Genomic DNA, 16056 nt, shown 5'->3' on the forward strand with positions numbered 1-16056 from the left:
TGGGGCTTCAGTGGCTCCTGGACTTCCCTTCACCAGCACCAGGCTCTCCAGACCTAACCCAGGCAAGCAAACCAACAGTCAGGACAGCTCTAACAGCCAGATCCTCCCTGAACCGCAGGCATTCAACTGTGCCTAGGTACCAACCTTACTCACAGCCTGGGGGATGGGGAGATGGTCCTTCGCTTGGTCACCCTCTGCACTTTGTGATCTTGGTCCATGCAGCTGCCATGGGTAGTTTAAAACATTGTTAAGGAAACACCCTCACTAACATTTGTGTATATCTTAACATACCCATTGGCACAGAGTTTATATAACGTTGCCTGGTGCCTCTTCACCAGCACAGTTATACCCACGTCGAGCATCTTACTGTGTGCAAAGATCTGCAATAACCTGCTGATGAACGGTTGCTGGTGGCAAGACCAGACAGCAGCACAGACGAGCTTGGCAGACTCCTGCCCTCCTCGTGCACCACGCTCAAACCTAGATGAGGGCTGCAGGCAGCACCGAAGAGGGCCAGCAATTATCCTGCAACTTTAAATTTCAGTGCTTGAGTAGAGTGCTTTTGGAGAGTGCATCATTTCCTTGGAAATAAATTATAACATTGTAGTTTACTCCAGCGAGTTTCCTTGTACCATAAGTTGTTTAAACAATTTCTCATTATGCGCTTCCCATTCGGACATAAGACAGACGAGAAAGCCTGAGGCACCAAGGCTGGTAGGAAAGCGGAAATCCTGCTCCGACCATCCGAGCGGGCAGAGAGCAGCTCCCTGGCTCTGGGCAGGCACTGGCAGACCTAGTGAAGGTTTGGGACAGGAAGGGGCAGGCAGGACCAGCAGCAGTTTCTGGCTCTGCAGAAAGGCTTCAGGTGACTTGAACACCTTTCAGGTTCACCTTTGAACAAATACAACTCCCGGTCAGTTATGCGGGGTTTCTGTCTGAGCATCCCCCCACTTTGGGATGCCATAAGGAGGACCCAGGTCCAAACCCCGAGGGCAGAGCAGCAGAGGGCTTTCAGCAAGCCAAGGGAGTCCACCCCATCTAGGGTCAACTCATCGCTTCCTCTTCTCCCGTGTCCCTCCTCAGGCTTCCCGACTTGCTATTTATATCTTTGCCCTAATGAGTCCCCCCATCGTCCCCCAGCTTTAACCTCTTCCTCGCCAAGCAGCGTTTGGAGTTTACATGAGAAAGTTGTTTACGTTAAATAGCTTTGTAATCGTTTCCTCCTACACCACCTCCCTTCCTTCCCCAATAAAAAGCCCTACAGCACGCTTGGCAAAGCCTGTAAACAAAGGAGGGGTTTGGAGACCCAACCAGTTTTTGGTGAACCCAGTGGGGAAATAATGTCTCTCTTGAAGAACATTGAAGCCTGAGCTCATAATAGTAGGAAAGTACCGTCCACCCTAAGTAAGGAATTGCCTGCTTGAGCTACCTAGCATAAAATACAGATGTCCACGCAGTGGGCCACAAGTCATCGTTGGACGTAGGGGGTTAACCTCGCGTGTTTTCCTCACTGGTCAGGATGGCGTTGATGGTAGCAAACCGATGTGTTTGCTAGGCTCCAAATGCTTGAAGTTGTGACAAGTGAGCGGGGAAAGGAGAGCGCAAAAAGGCAGCAGTGTTTTGAACTCACCTAGACTGATGAACAGAAGCAGAAGGCAATGAAAATCCATTAGCCTGACTGTTCCCCGCAGAGGAAAAACAGGCACACAAAATTCAATTCATTATTCTCTTTCTTATTTAATGCTAAGTAAGTCATTGAACTTTACTACTTGATCTATCCATTTTCTTTAGTAGTAGGGCTGCAGGAAATCTTTCTCTTCTCAAAGGGGGTTTCAAGTTTCTCTCTGATATCACGTTAAAAAATACTTGGAATGTATGAGTAAAAAATAACCGCATTTCAAAGGGAGTTTGAGCCATGCAGATAATGATAATTTTTCTCTTCTGAAGCGCAGACCCGGAGAGCGGAGGTCCCTGGGAGCTCGGAGCACCATTGTTCTTCTTCCAGGCCGTTATCTGGAGACAGGCCCTGCGATAGACTCCGCTGAGGCCACCGAACGGATTATCTGCTCAAAGTGCTAATGGCATGCATTTGACAACATCAACCGTTTAATTTATGAGGTGCCTCGTAACGTAAAGGCAAAGAAATCCATACCATGCAAAAACCCAAGCGCATCCGGTGCAATTAAAAAGCCCAGCCTGCTCTACAACACAACTTTCTTAATTATGGCTATGTAGAAATGTTCCACCTTCCTAAAAGGCAGATTTTGTACTGTGATGGCAGCATTATATAATGAGAAATGTATTAATGGAAGCTATCCAGCACTGAAATTATTCCAGCCTTTTTATCACCGCATTCCTTGCTCCCACACGAGCGAAGTGCACAGGAATAAAAGCAGTTAAACATCATCCACCAGAAGACACACACGATGGGGATTACTCACAAGTCACTTACAGCTCAATGGTGCCCATCAGCGTTGGGATCCACACGAAGACATTGTGCAAACAGAGCTGCTCTTCCCGGGGAATTATTTTTCTACTGCCCGTGGCTCGTTGCCATGTCACCTTCTTGCAGTTGGGGACAGCGTAGTGCTGTCACCCAGTACCAGAGTTGCTCTTTCAGCTCCTCTGGTCCAGATCTTTGCCAAAAGTTGAGGAGTCTGTCCCATGCTCTTCACTGTGGTATAGTTACACAGCGGATAATCAGACTTAAATGATGTTTTTCTTCTATCGCAGGAATATTTGTACAAAACTAATTTTTTTTTCACTTTTCACATGCAATGAGAAGTTTAATAGCCTAGTCATTAAGCTTCTGAATATAATAGTCAGAGCAGCCCCTGAAGGGAGGGAAGGTTTAGGTGGCGAGTCCTGCTTTTCCAGCACAGGTCAGGCAAAATGACAGGCTAGAGGTTGCTGGTCTGGGTCTGAGCTTCTGCAGTATCACCGCTGGACATGAGGTTTGTGATCACAGCAACGGATCCAAATCAGGGCTGCTACCAAAACATGATCTCAGCCCCATTGCTCTGCACATTCCCATGCCCCTCGTGCAATTACCCATGTTCGTGCAACCTGCATGGATCAGCTGAAAAAAACCTTTTCTGAAAGGGCTGGTTTTCTGCCAGAGGAGCCCGTTGCTCACGCAGCTGCGCAGGCAGCAGAGCCAGTCCGGGCAGCGGGACATGCAATGGAGGGGAGAGCATGAGCACCAGCTCTGGCTTGGATGGGCTGATGCTGAGAACTGCAGACACGCGTTCACCCCATTGCCAGCTAGCTAGGAACCACCCGGCAGCGAAACAGGAACAACACCTCTCCCGTGGATGCTCTCGAGGTGGTTTAGAGCAGCGATACAATACCTGTTACTGGCAAATACTGCAGCAGCAGCTGCCTTGCACCGAATATTACATAAAAGCTCCAAAAAGCCTGAGTATTTGATGCGAGCTGATTCGTGAGGAGATTGGATGCTCCTGTGTCAGATCCAGGATTTTGGGCGCAGCCTGGGCACACTGCTGTTGTGGCTGTCCTAGTCTGGTGATGGGAACCTGCCAGGGTACCAGCGATGCTTCAGCCAGGAGGAGGGGTGCGAGCAACCGGTCCTCCCATCGCCCCTCCTGCCTCCCCCTGGCCTCTGCTGCCGTACGGCAGCGAGGGTAGCCGCCTGCCAGGGAACGCATCCCACACCGTGCTTCATGTCGTAAGCGAGCTAATTGAGATTTTATTTGACAGCTCCCAAGCGAGTATTTAGGGGAAGAGCAGACAAACAAAACATCCCTCGCCGAAGGCGGGCTCCGTGAGCGGGCGAGCTGTTAAACAATGGGAGCTTTGTGGGACGTCTCCCAGTTTACCTGCTCCAGTCCAAGAGGAAACGTTCCTCCCTCCGCAGCACAATGGTGGGTCGGCAAGCCTCAAGGGGGGACGCGGGCTGGCACACACCTTTGTGTCACAGGACACCTCTGGGGTCCCCTCTGATGCTTGGGCGGGTGAGAGGGGGGCACATTATACACCCAAATGGGAGCAGAGGGAGGGCGGCTGCGGGCACCGTGAGCTGTCCGTGCGGGTGGCCAGGGTGGATGGCACTTGTCCATCACCGTGGCTTGCACAGGGTGCCAGCGGCATCTGTAGCTCTCGCTGGACCAGTCAACGAGGGGCTCGTCATCTGTATGTGGAAACTTTAACCCTGAACGTTGTTCTCCCTTTCCCGCTAGGAAATCCTGTCGGGGCTTGTCTCAATTCCTTCTTCTTAACAAGCGCTCTTTAAATTTTGGCCACAAACCACTGTTTAATTTTACCACCTGGCAAATCTTTTGTCATGAGCTGTTGTGTTGTCCCTGCACCTTTTCCTTACAGTGGCAGGGTATTCTGTGGTCCCACTTTGAGGAAGGGCAGCTGACAGCCTCTGAGGGGGCTGCAGCACTCGCCCGGCCCTGCAAAATGACTTGTTGGTAGCTGAAATATTTATACACCCAGCAGCTGCTGAGATTTTGAGCTCTTTAATGGCTCTGATTCCCTCTGATGTATACACTTAAATCTGCCTTTCAAAGCATTCTGCCAATGAGCTTAAGACCAATTATCAAAGTAATTTTGGTAGGAAGAAGTCTCAGTATCATGGCTTTGAGAGAGACGCTGGGCCAGGCATGCAAAGGTACATCACTGCCTAGAGACACACAACAGCGGCTAATGGCTGGAGCACTGAACTAGTAGCAAATCCTCATTTAATCTCGTTAAGGACAACAGGATTCGGTGCATTACACAGGATCAGAAAGGAAAGGCACACCATTACGTCTGACATGCGCTGCTAACCATGGCAATGGCAAAGTCTGGGTAAGCTTCTGTTTTCTCCTCCAGGTTGTGGACCTGGAGGTCAGGACTCATTTCTTATTTGTTTGGTGCTTTCGCACCTTGGTGCTGCTGGTATTAATAACTCCGAGCATCAACCCTGGACGGAATGGGTACGACCAAACCCGGACACTGCCCAGCATCTGGTACCGTTCATGCCTGGATGCTGCCGGGGCACAGCCGAAAAACTGGTGCTGCTGGGAGCTAAGGCCGAGCAAGCAAACACCGCCACGAAAAACCCGGGAGCGGAGCGGGCAGGAAGACAAAATGACAGTTTGCAGAGCAAACATGCGTACCAAGCTGCCAGTTTTTGTGAACCAGGAAGCTGATCGCCAGTTTACACAACAAACCCAAACACTCTTTCATTTCCAGCTTGGCGGGCCTGATTCTGTCGCTGGTGTTTGCAGGATGGAGCGATGACTCAGGGGAGCGGCACGGCCGGCAGCTTGCACCAGCACGCCTGGCACAGCCGAGGCAGCGCGGGCACACCCTGCAGCACCCAGCAGCACCCAGCAGCACCCATGCACCCGCCCCACAGCGGTGCCACCCCCGGGGTGCCACGGGGCACCTCCTGTTGGGGCACCAAGTGAGAGGATGAGGGCTCCGGGCTGGGGGAAGGCTCCAGGTCCTGCAAAACTCGGTGTAAGCCAGAGCCCCTTGGAGGGGAAGGGGAGATGCCAGGAGGGATGCGCATTTCCCGGGAGCTACGGATGGCCAGGGAGCTGTGCAGCTTTATGTCAGCTGAGAAGCTGCTCAGGTGTGCTTTAGTCTGCTGCTGTTATCCCAAAAGAGTAAGAAAAACTTTTAGGGATGTTTGGGGCATGTTTCAGCCGCCAGTCCCTTGCTGGCACGGAAAGTGCTTTACCTCTCACACTTCTTAACCTGCGTTTCTGTAGAGCATCTGCCTGGTGCATCTCTATCCAAACCGGTTAGACTTTCCCAGCAAAAGGCAATACCTGTAGTATGGCAAAAGATGCCCCAGTTTTTGCTGTTTGCAATGACAACCCTGGTTTGCTTGCCAGCATCACCTTTTTTATCCTTTTTCCATCTCGGTCCCTTTTTCGAGCGCAGTTTGACAGCCTGAAGTTACTGAATTACACAAATAAATCACCTGCTGTTACCACGGCTGCTCCTTGCGGATGGGCAGGCATACAAACATCTCAAATAAAAAGCATATCAATTTCTTCTGTGAGACGATTATCACAAATATTGTTGATCGTACATTATATGCGATTGTTTATACAAAGAGAAAGACTCCTTACTTCCTCCTGGGGCGTTCAGGAATTTGGCAGGCTCTGAAAGCGAGTCAGTGGTGCATAGGGTAATGCTCCTCGGGGGGAGTGTGCTTAGTGCTATTGCAGGAGATCATATTAGTGCTTTTGACACGATCAAACAGAAAGTTCCAGCTGAACAATGAGTTTTTAGGACGAAAAGTGAATGTTAAGAAGGTGTGTACGTCTCCGTGAATTTGCTTTATTTTGCTCGTTGATGTGGCGGTAACAGAACTATTTTTAGGTATAATCCTTCAAACAGAACATGACTCCTCCTTTCTGATTAGTACAAAGCTGGCTGCTAGTCAAAAGATAATTATTTCCCAACACATCAGCTAACACACACCAGCAAACAAAACACTCATCATTTGAGCTATCCAACATTAACTGTTGTTTAGCAGTTAACATTTTCTTGCCAGCTTTGCACAGGACTAATTGCTCCAGCTTCATTAGCAGAGGTCATTTACTGCAGGTAACAATACTTTTCTGGAGATACTCTCTCGTATAAGATTAGATTATCAGGTCAAATTCTGCTCCCAGGGGCAATGATGCCTGACCGCACTTGGCCTCAAGAAAGTCTGCTCTTTCAGTTCATAGCTGCACAATTTCCAGCCCCGCAGCTGATATATTACATAAAGGAAATAAGTGCACTCCACCGGACGGGAAATTACAATAAATTAGGAAAGTGTGCAGCACAAGGAAGGTTTGCAAAATAGGCACTTAAAAGTTATTAATAAAACATTGACTGCAGATAGGGTTTAGGGAAAAAAAAGCTGATAAAGAAGTTGTCCTTACACTTGAAAACACGTGCATACCCAAAAGGGAAAGCAGCATTTGCAGAAGGAATGGTGCATGCTGTATCACAAACACACAGCTGATGCTGTCAAACGCTGCGTGTGCCGTGGGCATAGTTCAGATCACAATTTTAAGCCACATTTTTTGCACATAGTTTCATTTGCTCATCAGTTACTGCTTGGAGCTACAGTCAGTTGATGCCGAGGGTCGCAGCCTCAAAGTGCAGTGAATTTTCAGGAGTGCTTTTGTGCAGCTCTCACCGGTGCTCCCGTACTTCTGCAGGCACTTCGATAGCCCGCTGTGTGTCTGGAACGTCCTTAACTTCCCTGAACACATGGAAAACTGAAGCCAGGCTTTCCACCCAATATATTCCCATCTAAGCACACGGAGAGATGCAGCCTGCTTTTCAGAAGTGCAGTGCAAACACTGCTTAGAGTGCGGCTGGCGCCTTTGAGAATCGGCCGTCTTGCATGTGGAAGTCTCAGGCACCCTTGCCAAATAATTTTCTGAGTGGATTTCTGTTTTACCTGTGTCTCCCTTTCCTGCAGGCCTGCGGCTCTTTGCTGTTACTTTCCTGCCCACGTACGTGTGCAGCCGCATGCCTACCACCTGTACTTTCTGACTTGCAGCTCCAATTGCTAATCCATGTCTGGTTTTCGTCAGAAAAAAAATATTCATCGTGAGTGTTTGACTCATTGCCTCCGGAGTATTTCAGCTGCCCCGTAACACTTTTCAGAGTATCCTTCTTCTCCGCGGAGAACAGCCTGTTCTAAGCGTGATCCACGGCAGACTGCTCACCAGCAGCCTCCCCTTCCTCGCACATGTGTGTGCCATATGTCCTGCTCTGTCCGCACCATTACTGTGCCACCGTCTTTTCTTACACCGTGCAAGACGGACCGGCATCTGCCATCCATGCTGCCAGGTGGATTATCTTAGCTGTCTACAAAGGGAGTCAGTGTGCCAGCCGCCAGACTCTTCCAGCAGGTCCTTGACTGGCCAAAACTCAACAGCAGACAAATCCTGACCACTTTGCTCACACAGCTGGCCCTACTGAGGCCAGCGGGCAAAACTCATCGTACCTTTCACCTTCTCCATGGCATTACACTTGTCCAGGGGAAGCATGACCCAGCGCAGCTATTCAGCAGGAGCAGCCGAGCAAGTTCTGGCCATAAATTTCCCACCTAAGGAGCCTGTTGAGCCAAAACTTTCATCACTTTTTAAAGTCTAAGGACACGAGTGTTCAGATGGTTAAAATTAAGTATGCGAACCGATTTACGAGACAAAGACCCATGTTCACCAGACTGTCCCACCTGCACAATGCCCACGCAGTAGGCAGGCACCGCTCTTCTCCAGGATCCAGCACCCTGCCGAGGACAAGGGCTCAACAGCCACTTCAGCTCCCAGCCAGGTGCTGGGGCCAGATCCTGCCCTGCCCTACCTAGCAGGCAGGGCCTCGGTCCTGCCCTTGCTCGCTGCGATCCCCAGCGCGCAGGAGGAGGACGGCAGTGCTGCCCCCCCGTCCCGTCCCGACCCCGACATGCGCAGCCAACACCTCGCCACAGTCGCCGGTGTCAGACGTCGCCGTCCCGTGCACCCTTTTGGTCCTGTTGCCTTTGCTGGAATCACAGACAAAACCAGGTTAAAAAAAAAAAATCATTCAGTGGCAGAGCCTACTTCACTTAGCACCTGATCTGACGTCACCCCGGCATTTTAAGGAGACCATTTCACTATTATCAAGGGAGACACCATTAACTGCAGCTCACATCGAACCCCAGTAACATCAATGGAAAAGTATTATTTATTTCCCTGGTCCCTTTATTTTGTCCTTGCATAAAAAGCGTAACTTTTTTTCCCTGAAAATACATGATTAGCAATTGCAAAGGACAAATACCTTAATTTTTAAAACAAATAATGAACAAATGGTTTCCAAAACAAACCATTGGCCACCACCGTAAAGAACTCGCTTTGGGAAGTGCTTTTCCTGGGAGCTGATTTCTAATTTGACTATACTTCTGAGTTTAATAAAGCTAAAAATGGCTTCACTTTTATTCTGCACTGCTTTTTTGTTGCTCTATCTGCCATGTATTCATTGCAGTAATGAAAAACTTTATGAAACCACAAGGATACAGTGTACCTTCATAAAGCAATACAGGATGACAATCTTTTGGACCAAGGGCCCAAATCTGCAACCTGTCTGTTCACAGAACGTCCTTACTTGGATCAGTCCACAATATACCATGCAGTTATAATCTGGCCCCTGAGGAATACGTGACTATTGGCAGCAGACTGCTGCAAAGTAAGCCACGCTGCACATGACCGTTAGCTTTATGGTCTACAAACTCGGTGGTTTTATTTCACCCAGTGACAACAGAAGAGGTTTCCCCTGATTTCCGCAGTGTTTAAGTCTGTCCCAGAGTCCGATCCTGCTCCAGTAACGTTCCAGCCATTCCCTCAGAGGTTAACTCCTTTTTTACAGCAAGAGGAACCAAAAGTCTGGATTCCTCTGACCAGCTCCCCAGCTGCTATCTCCCCTTACAGGGCACAAGCCTCCTCCGGCTGCTTTTCGGGCAGGGGTCTCCCCCGATCGCCACGCTCAGCACCTGGACCTGGTCCTGCCGAGCACACTGCCCACCTCGCTGGGGCAGGATCAGGCCCACTGTCGGCACGCGGTGGACTTACTTGTGGGGTGGCATGTACCGCATAAGGAGATTTCTTTCTACTCGAGACCATTTTTAGCTTTCAAATTAAGCATCCTCTGTAATCTTAAATATTCTGGTTTCCTGACTCCCACTTTCTATTCCAGAAAGGAATAGTTACAGAAAATGAGTGTATTCATTATCAGACTGGAAACACCTTGTCTTTAGCCATTAATTTTAAGGGAAGTCAGCAGACCTCGGTGCAACAGGAACACAACCTTATTGGGTTTCAAACACATTTTTTGTGTCAGGAAAAGCCATTAGATAGAGTTGTATTGGTAATCTGAGCCATCTTTGGAGAAAAACAAATGCTGTTCTTCCCATTATAGGTAGGTATTGTTTCAAAACCTATAGAGACTCGCTTGCTTGTGCTGCAATGGTATTTATTGCACATAGACCAATTACTTACACAGTAGTAAATTGCACCAGAGTATAAATATGTTATAAAACACAGACAGAGAGGAAAATGGAAATGACACACAAGTGCTAAAATAACAGCAGATTCACGTGGGCACTTGGAAATAAAAATAAAAATAATAAAGTCTCTTAAGATATTTTAATTTATAATATGGATATATTTACAGTACCTTCATAAAATAATATAAAAAAAGTCACTCTCTCAATAAAACTATTACAGATCAGACCAAACCAGAAATCAGGTTCAGGGTCGGTGTTATTCAACCCTCTGTTTCATTTTTAATTTGCATGTGTGTACGTGTGTGCAAGCAACATCTTCAGATAACTTTACAACTCTTAACACTGTGCAAAAAATGGCTTTGTCGCCATTTTTAGAAAAAATGTGCAGTAAATTTTTGTTGTTGCCAGGATTTCTCCCCCCCCCCCCGTTCATCTGTAATTACAATGAACAAGCTGCAGAAGGCTCCTCGCCACCCCCCCTTTCATAAAATACTATTAGTGGTATGTAAATATGCTGTTTAATATAAACACGGTCCGTTTATTCCCCTGTACAATATGCACAGTTTGAGGTAGAAGTTTCTCAGCCTGACTGCTATTGTCTGGCCGAAGGAGATAAGCACAGCAACTCACTGCTGGCTGATGCGGAGGGAAAAAGCACAAAAGTGTGGGTTGGATTGTGTTTTTTTTTTTTCCCCCCTTTCAAAATATACCTGTGCTCCTCATTACTCATTTTTCTCTCCATCGCTACTCTGCGGGAGAGGGGAGCACAGCCACCCCGAGCTTAAAACTCATCTTGCCCGTGGGTCCGTGCTCTCTGCCTGGAGCACCTGCAGCACGGACCCCGCGCCTCCCCAAAAACTGCCGGGTGCTGGGCGTGAGGGAACGAAAGCCGGGGTGCCCGGCAGCCACGGGCGAGGTGGGGGACGGCTGGGACCCGGCTGCAGCCCAACTCGGCGGCCAAACGCCAGCACCTCCACGCTCAGGTTCAACCACCAGCCCGGTCCCGGGCCAACTCACCCCAGCAAAGGGCACTGCCGCAGCCCCTTCCGAAAGCGCTTCTCCTAAATACAAGCTGGCTGTCTTTGGGGCAGGCTGTTTATTTTCTTTGTTCTCTGGTCAGTGGGTTTCCTGTTTGCTGTAGTTTTGGATGAGGTATGTCGTACACCAGTTCACCTGCTTCTGTTCCTAAGTAAACACCCGCTCTCTCCCCGCGAAGACAGGGATCGGCTTTGCGTGGCATCGGCCTTACCACGGGGCAGCTGCCGGGGATGTCTCCGCTCCTGGGCATCTCCCTGCCTGCCTCTCCCCCTGCCCCGGCTGTGACACAGCCCCCCACGCCCCCTATACCTTGGACTCCGAATCGGACGTTTTGCTATTTCTCTCCTCCAGGCTGGACTCGCTGCCGCCCCGCGTTCCCCCGTTGCAGTCGGACCAGGTCGCTGCCAGGCTGCGCTCGGGGGAGCCCACGGTGCTGACGAAGCCCCCGGGCAGCTGGGCCAGCTCCCCGCCGCGGGCATGCAGCCGCCGGTTGGCTTTCCGGGGGCAGCAGAGCAGCCTCTTGAAGGCCCTGCGGAAGTCAGGGCTGCGGCAGTAGATGATGGGGTTGAAAGCGGAGTTGGCGTAGCCCAGCCAGTTGAAGAAAACGAAGAGCCAGTCTGGCACCAGGTCCCTGTTGAAGACGTTGACGATGTTGACCAGGAAGAAAGGGAGCCAGCAGAGGGTGAACACCCCCATGATGATGCCCAAAGTCTTGAGGGCTTTCTGCTCCTTCATGGCCATGATGCGGGAAGTCTTCCGCTTGCTGGCTCGGCCATTGCCGAGGATGGGCTGGTGGTGAGGGTGAGGGGGTGGCTGCGGCTGCTCGTGGCTGCCGTAGAAGCGGCCCTCGCACCTATCGATCTTCCTGATCTGCTCCTTGGCCTCTCTGTACACCCGGAGGTACACGAAGATCATGATGAGGAGGGGGATGTAGAAAGAAATGATGGACGAGGCGATGGCGTAAGCCCTGTTGGTGACAAAGTCGCAGCAGCCCGGGTCCTGGTAGCACTCCAGCGCCTGGGGGTCCTCGTCCCGCCACCAATGCATCATGATGGGCAAGAAGGAGACCAGGGCGGAGATGGCCCAGACGGTGCAGATGATGCCCTTGGCCCGACCCTTGGTCATGAGGCTCTGGTAGCGGAAAGGCGAGGTGATGGCCAGGTAGCGGTCGATGGCGATGACGCACAAGGTCTCGATGCTGGCCGTCACGCAGAGCACGTCCAGGGAGGTCCAGCACTCGCAGAGGAAGGATCCCCAGAGCCAGGTGCCCCGCACCACCAGCGTGGCCCCGAAGGGCACCACCAGCAGCCCCATCACCAGGTCGGCGCAGGCCAGCGAGGTGATGAAGAGGTTGGTGAGGGTCTGCAGCCGCTGCGTCCGCCCGATGGCCGCGATCACCAGCACGTTACCGGCCACGATGAGCAGCACCACCAGGGCCATCAGCAGGCTCATGCCCACCGCCCACTGCTGCGACAGCAGCTCGGCGGGCAGCTGCCTGCTCCCGGGCGGCGCCGCCGTCACCCCGCCGCCGGCCACGGAGCGGTTGTGGGGGCCGCAGTCGGGCGGCAGCCACCCATCGCCCATGGCTGTGCGGGGCGCTCCGGCCGCCGCGCCGCGGGCAGGAAGGCGGCGCCGCCGCCGCTGCCGCCGCCGCCGCTGCCGCCGCTGCCGCCGCCGCCGCCCCGGGCTGCCGCATGGCCCCGCGCCCCGCCGCGCCGCCGGCCCGCCCCGCCCCGCCCCGCGTCACCGCCCGCCGCCAATCGGCAGCGCGGGGGCGGAGCCGCCGCGCCCCGCCCTGCCCGCGCGCTGCCTGCCCTGCCTGTGTCCGCTGCCGGTGCTGCTGCCGCTGCCCCGCCGGTACCCCTGCCTGCACCCCTGTCTCTGCGCTGGCCGCAGCCTGCCTGCACCCTGCCTGCACCCTGCCCCACAGCCCCTGCGCACAGACCCCCCTCCCCCGGGCCACCCACCCTGCCACTGCAGGGTGGGTGGCCCGGGGGGGGGGGGTCTGTGCTGTGGCAGGCAGGGCATGTGGGCAGGGAGGGCTCCTGCCCGCAGGGTGCACCACGGCACTGCACCACCCGCCCCCGTGCCGTTGCTGCCGGTGCTCGGTGCCCCCTCCGCTGCTTGGTGGGAGCGGGCTGGCAGCAGCAGGGAGTCAGTCGGCACCTATAGCACGCTCCAGAAGGGGGCTCGGGAAAAGGCAGGGGTATGCCCCAAATATTCACTGCGACCCTGGGCCAGAGCCAGGCTTCGGCACCTCCCCTGCAGCCCCAGGGCAGGTGGGCTCTGAATCCCTACAGCGTTTGGGAGATGGCGTAAGTGCTGGGGGACGCATTCCATGCCAGAGGTAGCCTGCACGCCTCCATTGCCCTCCATTGCCAGGCACACCCGTGTGAGCTGCTGGAGCAGGTGCTCTCCCTCTTTACACCCGGAAAGCGGAAAATACCAAATACCAGCGCTGTCGGCATCATTCTCCATTGAAAAGCAATGGACACCTTCCCATGGGATGTCCCCACCGGGGTCAAGCCCCACACTCGCAGCCCCGCGTCACCAGTGCCTCCTGCCCTAGCCCAGGCACCCCCAGAGCCCCGCTGGCCGGGACCCCGTGTAAAACCTTCTGGCTTAAGGGATGATGCTACCAGCTCTGTGCAGGGTCTGTGGCTGTGGCTTCTCCCCATCACGAGTGCTGTTTGCTCCGTCTTCCCCGTCCCTGCCAGACCAAGCCACTGCGGGCTGGGAGTTGGAAGTCCCAGCTCCCATTTCTGGGTTTCCTCTGTTGCATCAGACAGGTCTCTCTAGACTTTTTAAAATGCAGCCAGTAGCTTTTACCCAGTCTGGTCAAACCACACTAAATCTAGGGACTGCTCTAAGTATTAGTACTGTTATTTGGTAATGAGCAATAAAGTACATGAAGCATCCCGGGGCTGTAATGCCCAGATAACAGACTCCAAGCAAATCCCTGCCCGGCTCCCATCCACTTCCATGAAACCTGCTGCTAGGAACTAGTTGGGCTGGATTTTCATTTACTTGCTCAGCCCTCTATTTGGCTCTGAAGCTGGAAGATTACTCTTGGGTGCATTTAACTGTTTTACTCCTCTTTTAAACTTCTTAAAATAATGTGAAACAGCTGTCAGGTAAATGAGAACGAGGTCCCCTCTGTCCTTTTTTTTAATCATCAGCATGACTTACAGCAGCACCAAATGTTCCCCACAGCAGCCTGGGAGCAACTGGAAGGCATAGTTATTTTTTTCCCCCTATATATATTTATTCTGCTAAGACTGCTCCACTGTTCCAGCTGGACCATAAAAATCCCTTCCAGGCTTAGACTTGATTTACAAGGTTGCAACCTAGGAGTGATTTATTTATTTATTTACACGCTGTTTATTTAACCCTGACTAAAGGCCACACACCAGTGCGGACCTGCTGCTTGGCAAACCATTCCTTCACGTTCCCATGGACTTTGCTTTGCTGCTCGTCATCTGCTGGACCAAAGTGCAACCCTCTTTGGTGGGAAGGGTGGGAGGCACGGCATCTTCAAGAACAGAGGGAGACCTCATGCTGAATGAAAAGCAGAAGGATTGTGGCTGGGAATATTTGTCCAGGACTGGTACCTGTCATTCTGATTTAAAAAAATAATAATCTGAGACCAGGTTAGGACAGTGGAGTCTTGGGATAGAAACCTTTTTTTATTTTCTACATCTAGCTGGAACACTTAAAGTAAGTACGAGCTCTGCGGTGCATCACCGCACCAAAGCCTTCACAGCTGAGATGCTCAGGTGGATTTTGTGAATGTACATAGTCCATTTTAGTGCAAAATCAACCAGATTAAAATCTGATAAAATCTTAAATACTTTTCCCAAGATGACACTGACAGTGGGAAGCAGTGTTGGGGGTGCCATATAGCTGTTTTGCTTGCTATTCCTGGAGCATCATCCACCTGACATCTGTTCAGATCCATTATTGATATAGTATCCTTATACAGTTAATAAACACTGTAACCTAATCAAATGCCGGTTCTTTGCCTATCAAGCTGTCCTATCAGATCTCCAGCTGGAGATCCTCATCCCACTGTAAGCTTAAAGGTTGAAGAAGTAAAGGAAATGACTAGCAAGTATGCAATAAACCAGCAGACGCATAATCGTGCATTGCTTCCCAGTATCTTTGTTGGTTCAACAAGCATCAATCTGGAATGCCAGATCAGAGCTGGAGCCAGAATGTCTTTGGGAAACAATGCATCTCCAAAGGAAAAAATAAGCAAATTTACAATTTCTGTACAGAACATCCCTCTGGCCCTTGCAGCACAGAGCAGCCAAATAATCCCAGTAGGCTTAACCTGTTTCAGAGCTTTACCTTTTGCAAATTTCCTTTAACTCAAAATTTCCTTGCTTTTTTGAATTTCAGACAGCTCCTTAACATGATTTTAATAGAGCTGTTTGTTTGCACATTGTTTACGGATGTCAGGTCAAGAAAAGAGCTTCCAGAAGTGAAATGGTTTGTTTCTACTTGCTCTCCAGATCACAGTTTTTAATGAGCAACTAATTTATTTTTTCCTTTGGAAGTCATTAAAGAAAAAAAAGCCCAAACGCTCAGTAGTTATTAGGACAGATCAGTCTGACATTGCATAGAGGATAATGGATAGATCCGATGAAAATCAAAATGTATTGCATTTGAGGAACCTTGTTGGCATGAGCTGTGACGCTTCAACAGTTCAGGAACTGAAGTGGGTTATCTAGGTATATTTTTAAACACAGCCCTTTGAGATGCTTTGCACAGCTTCCTGCTTGTCCTCTTGCCTCTCTTCATGCAAAACAGATTGCAAGATGAAGGTCCTATGGCATGGGTATGCATCTACATATACAGCGCTGCCCTGGGGAATGTCAGCAGCACCAGCAGTGTGGCAGGAGATGGGGAATGGGGCTGGGCACTGGGGCTAACCCCTTCCTTTGGTGTTGCAGCAGCTGGGGTGGCACTGGGGGCAGTGGATTTGCTGTTGTCAGCTCTGTGTCCTG

General features: G+C 51.2%; 1 protein-coding gene across 2 annotated transcripts; it reads right to left on the bottom strand.

Annotated features, from left to right (window-relative positions):
* Positions 1 to 1683: 1683 nt before the first annotated feature.
* Positions 1684 to 12720, bottom strand: ADRB1 (adrenoceptor beta 1). 2 transcript variants are annotated; one of them, XR_012776128.1, is made up of 3 exons: positions 11357 to 12720; positions 2453 to 8512; positions 1685 to 2026 (listed from the first exon to the last, which is right to left on the bottom strand). XR_012776128.1 is itself a non-coding variant. In XM_075504519.1 (2 exons), exons 1-2 carry the CDS (start codon positions 12629 to 12631, stop codon positions 8468 to 8470), a joined length of 1320 nt encoding a protein of 439 aa, XP_075360634.1. In that variant the 5' UTR covers positions 12632 to 12720; the 3' UTR covers positions 1684 to 8467. The 2 variants fall into 2 exon arrangements, 1 of the variants encoding a protein (XP_075360634.1); XM_075504519.1 differs by having other exon boundaries at positions 1684 to 8512.
* Between the last annotated feature and the right edge of the window lie 3336 nt (positions 12721 to 16056).

Source organism: Mycteria americana, chromosome 6, assembly GCF_035582795.1.
Source record: "Mycteria americana isolate JAX WOST 10 ecotype Jacksonville Zoo and Gardens chromosome 6, USCA_MyAme_1.0, whole genome shotgun sequence".
Lineage (NCBI taxonomy): Eukaryota > Metazoa > Chordata > Aves > Ciconiiformes > Ciconiidae > Mycteria > Mycteria americana.

Bases quoted from the DNA above. Each gene is read 5' to 3' on its own strand.
- ADRB1 (XM_075504519.1), bottom strand. From the start codon at position 12,631: ATGGGCGATGGGTGGCTGCCGCCCGACTGCGGCCCCCACAACCGCTCC. The intron at 8,513-11,356 runs GTATAGGGGGCG...CTGTGATTCCAG, and splicing joins CGTCCGATTCGGAGTCCAAG to CAAAGGCAACAGGACCAAAA.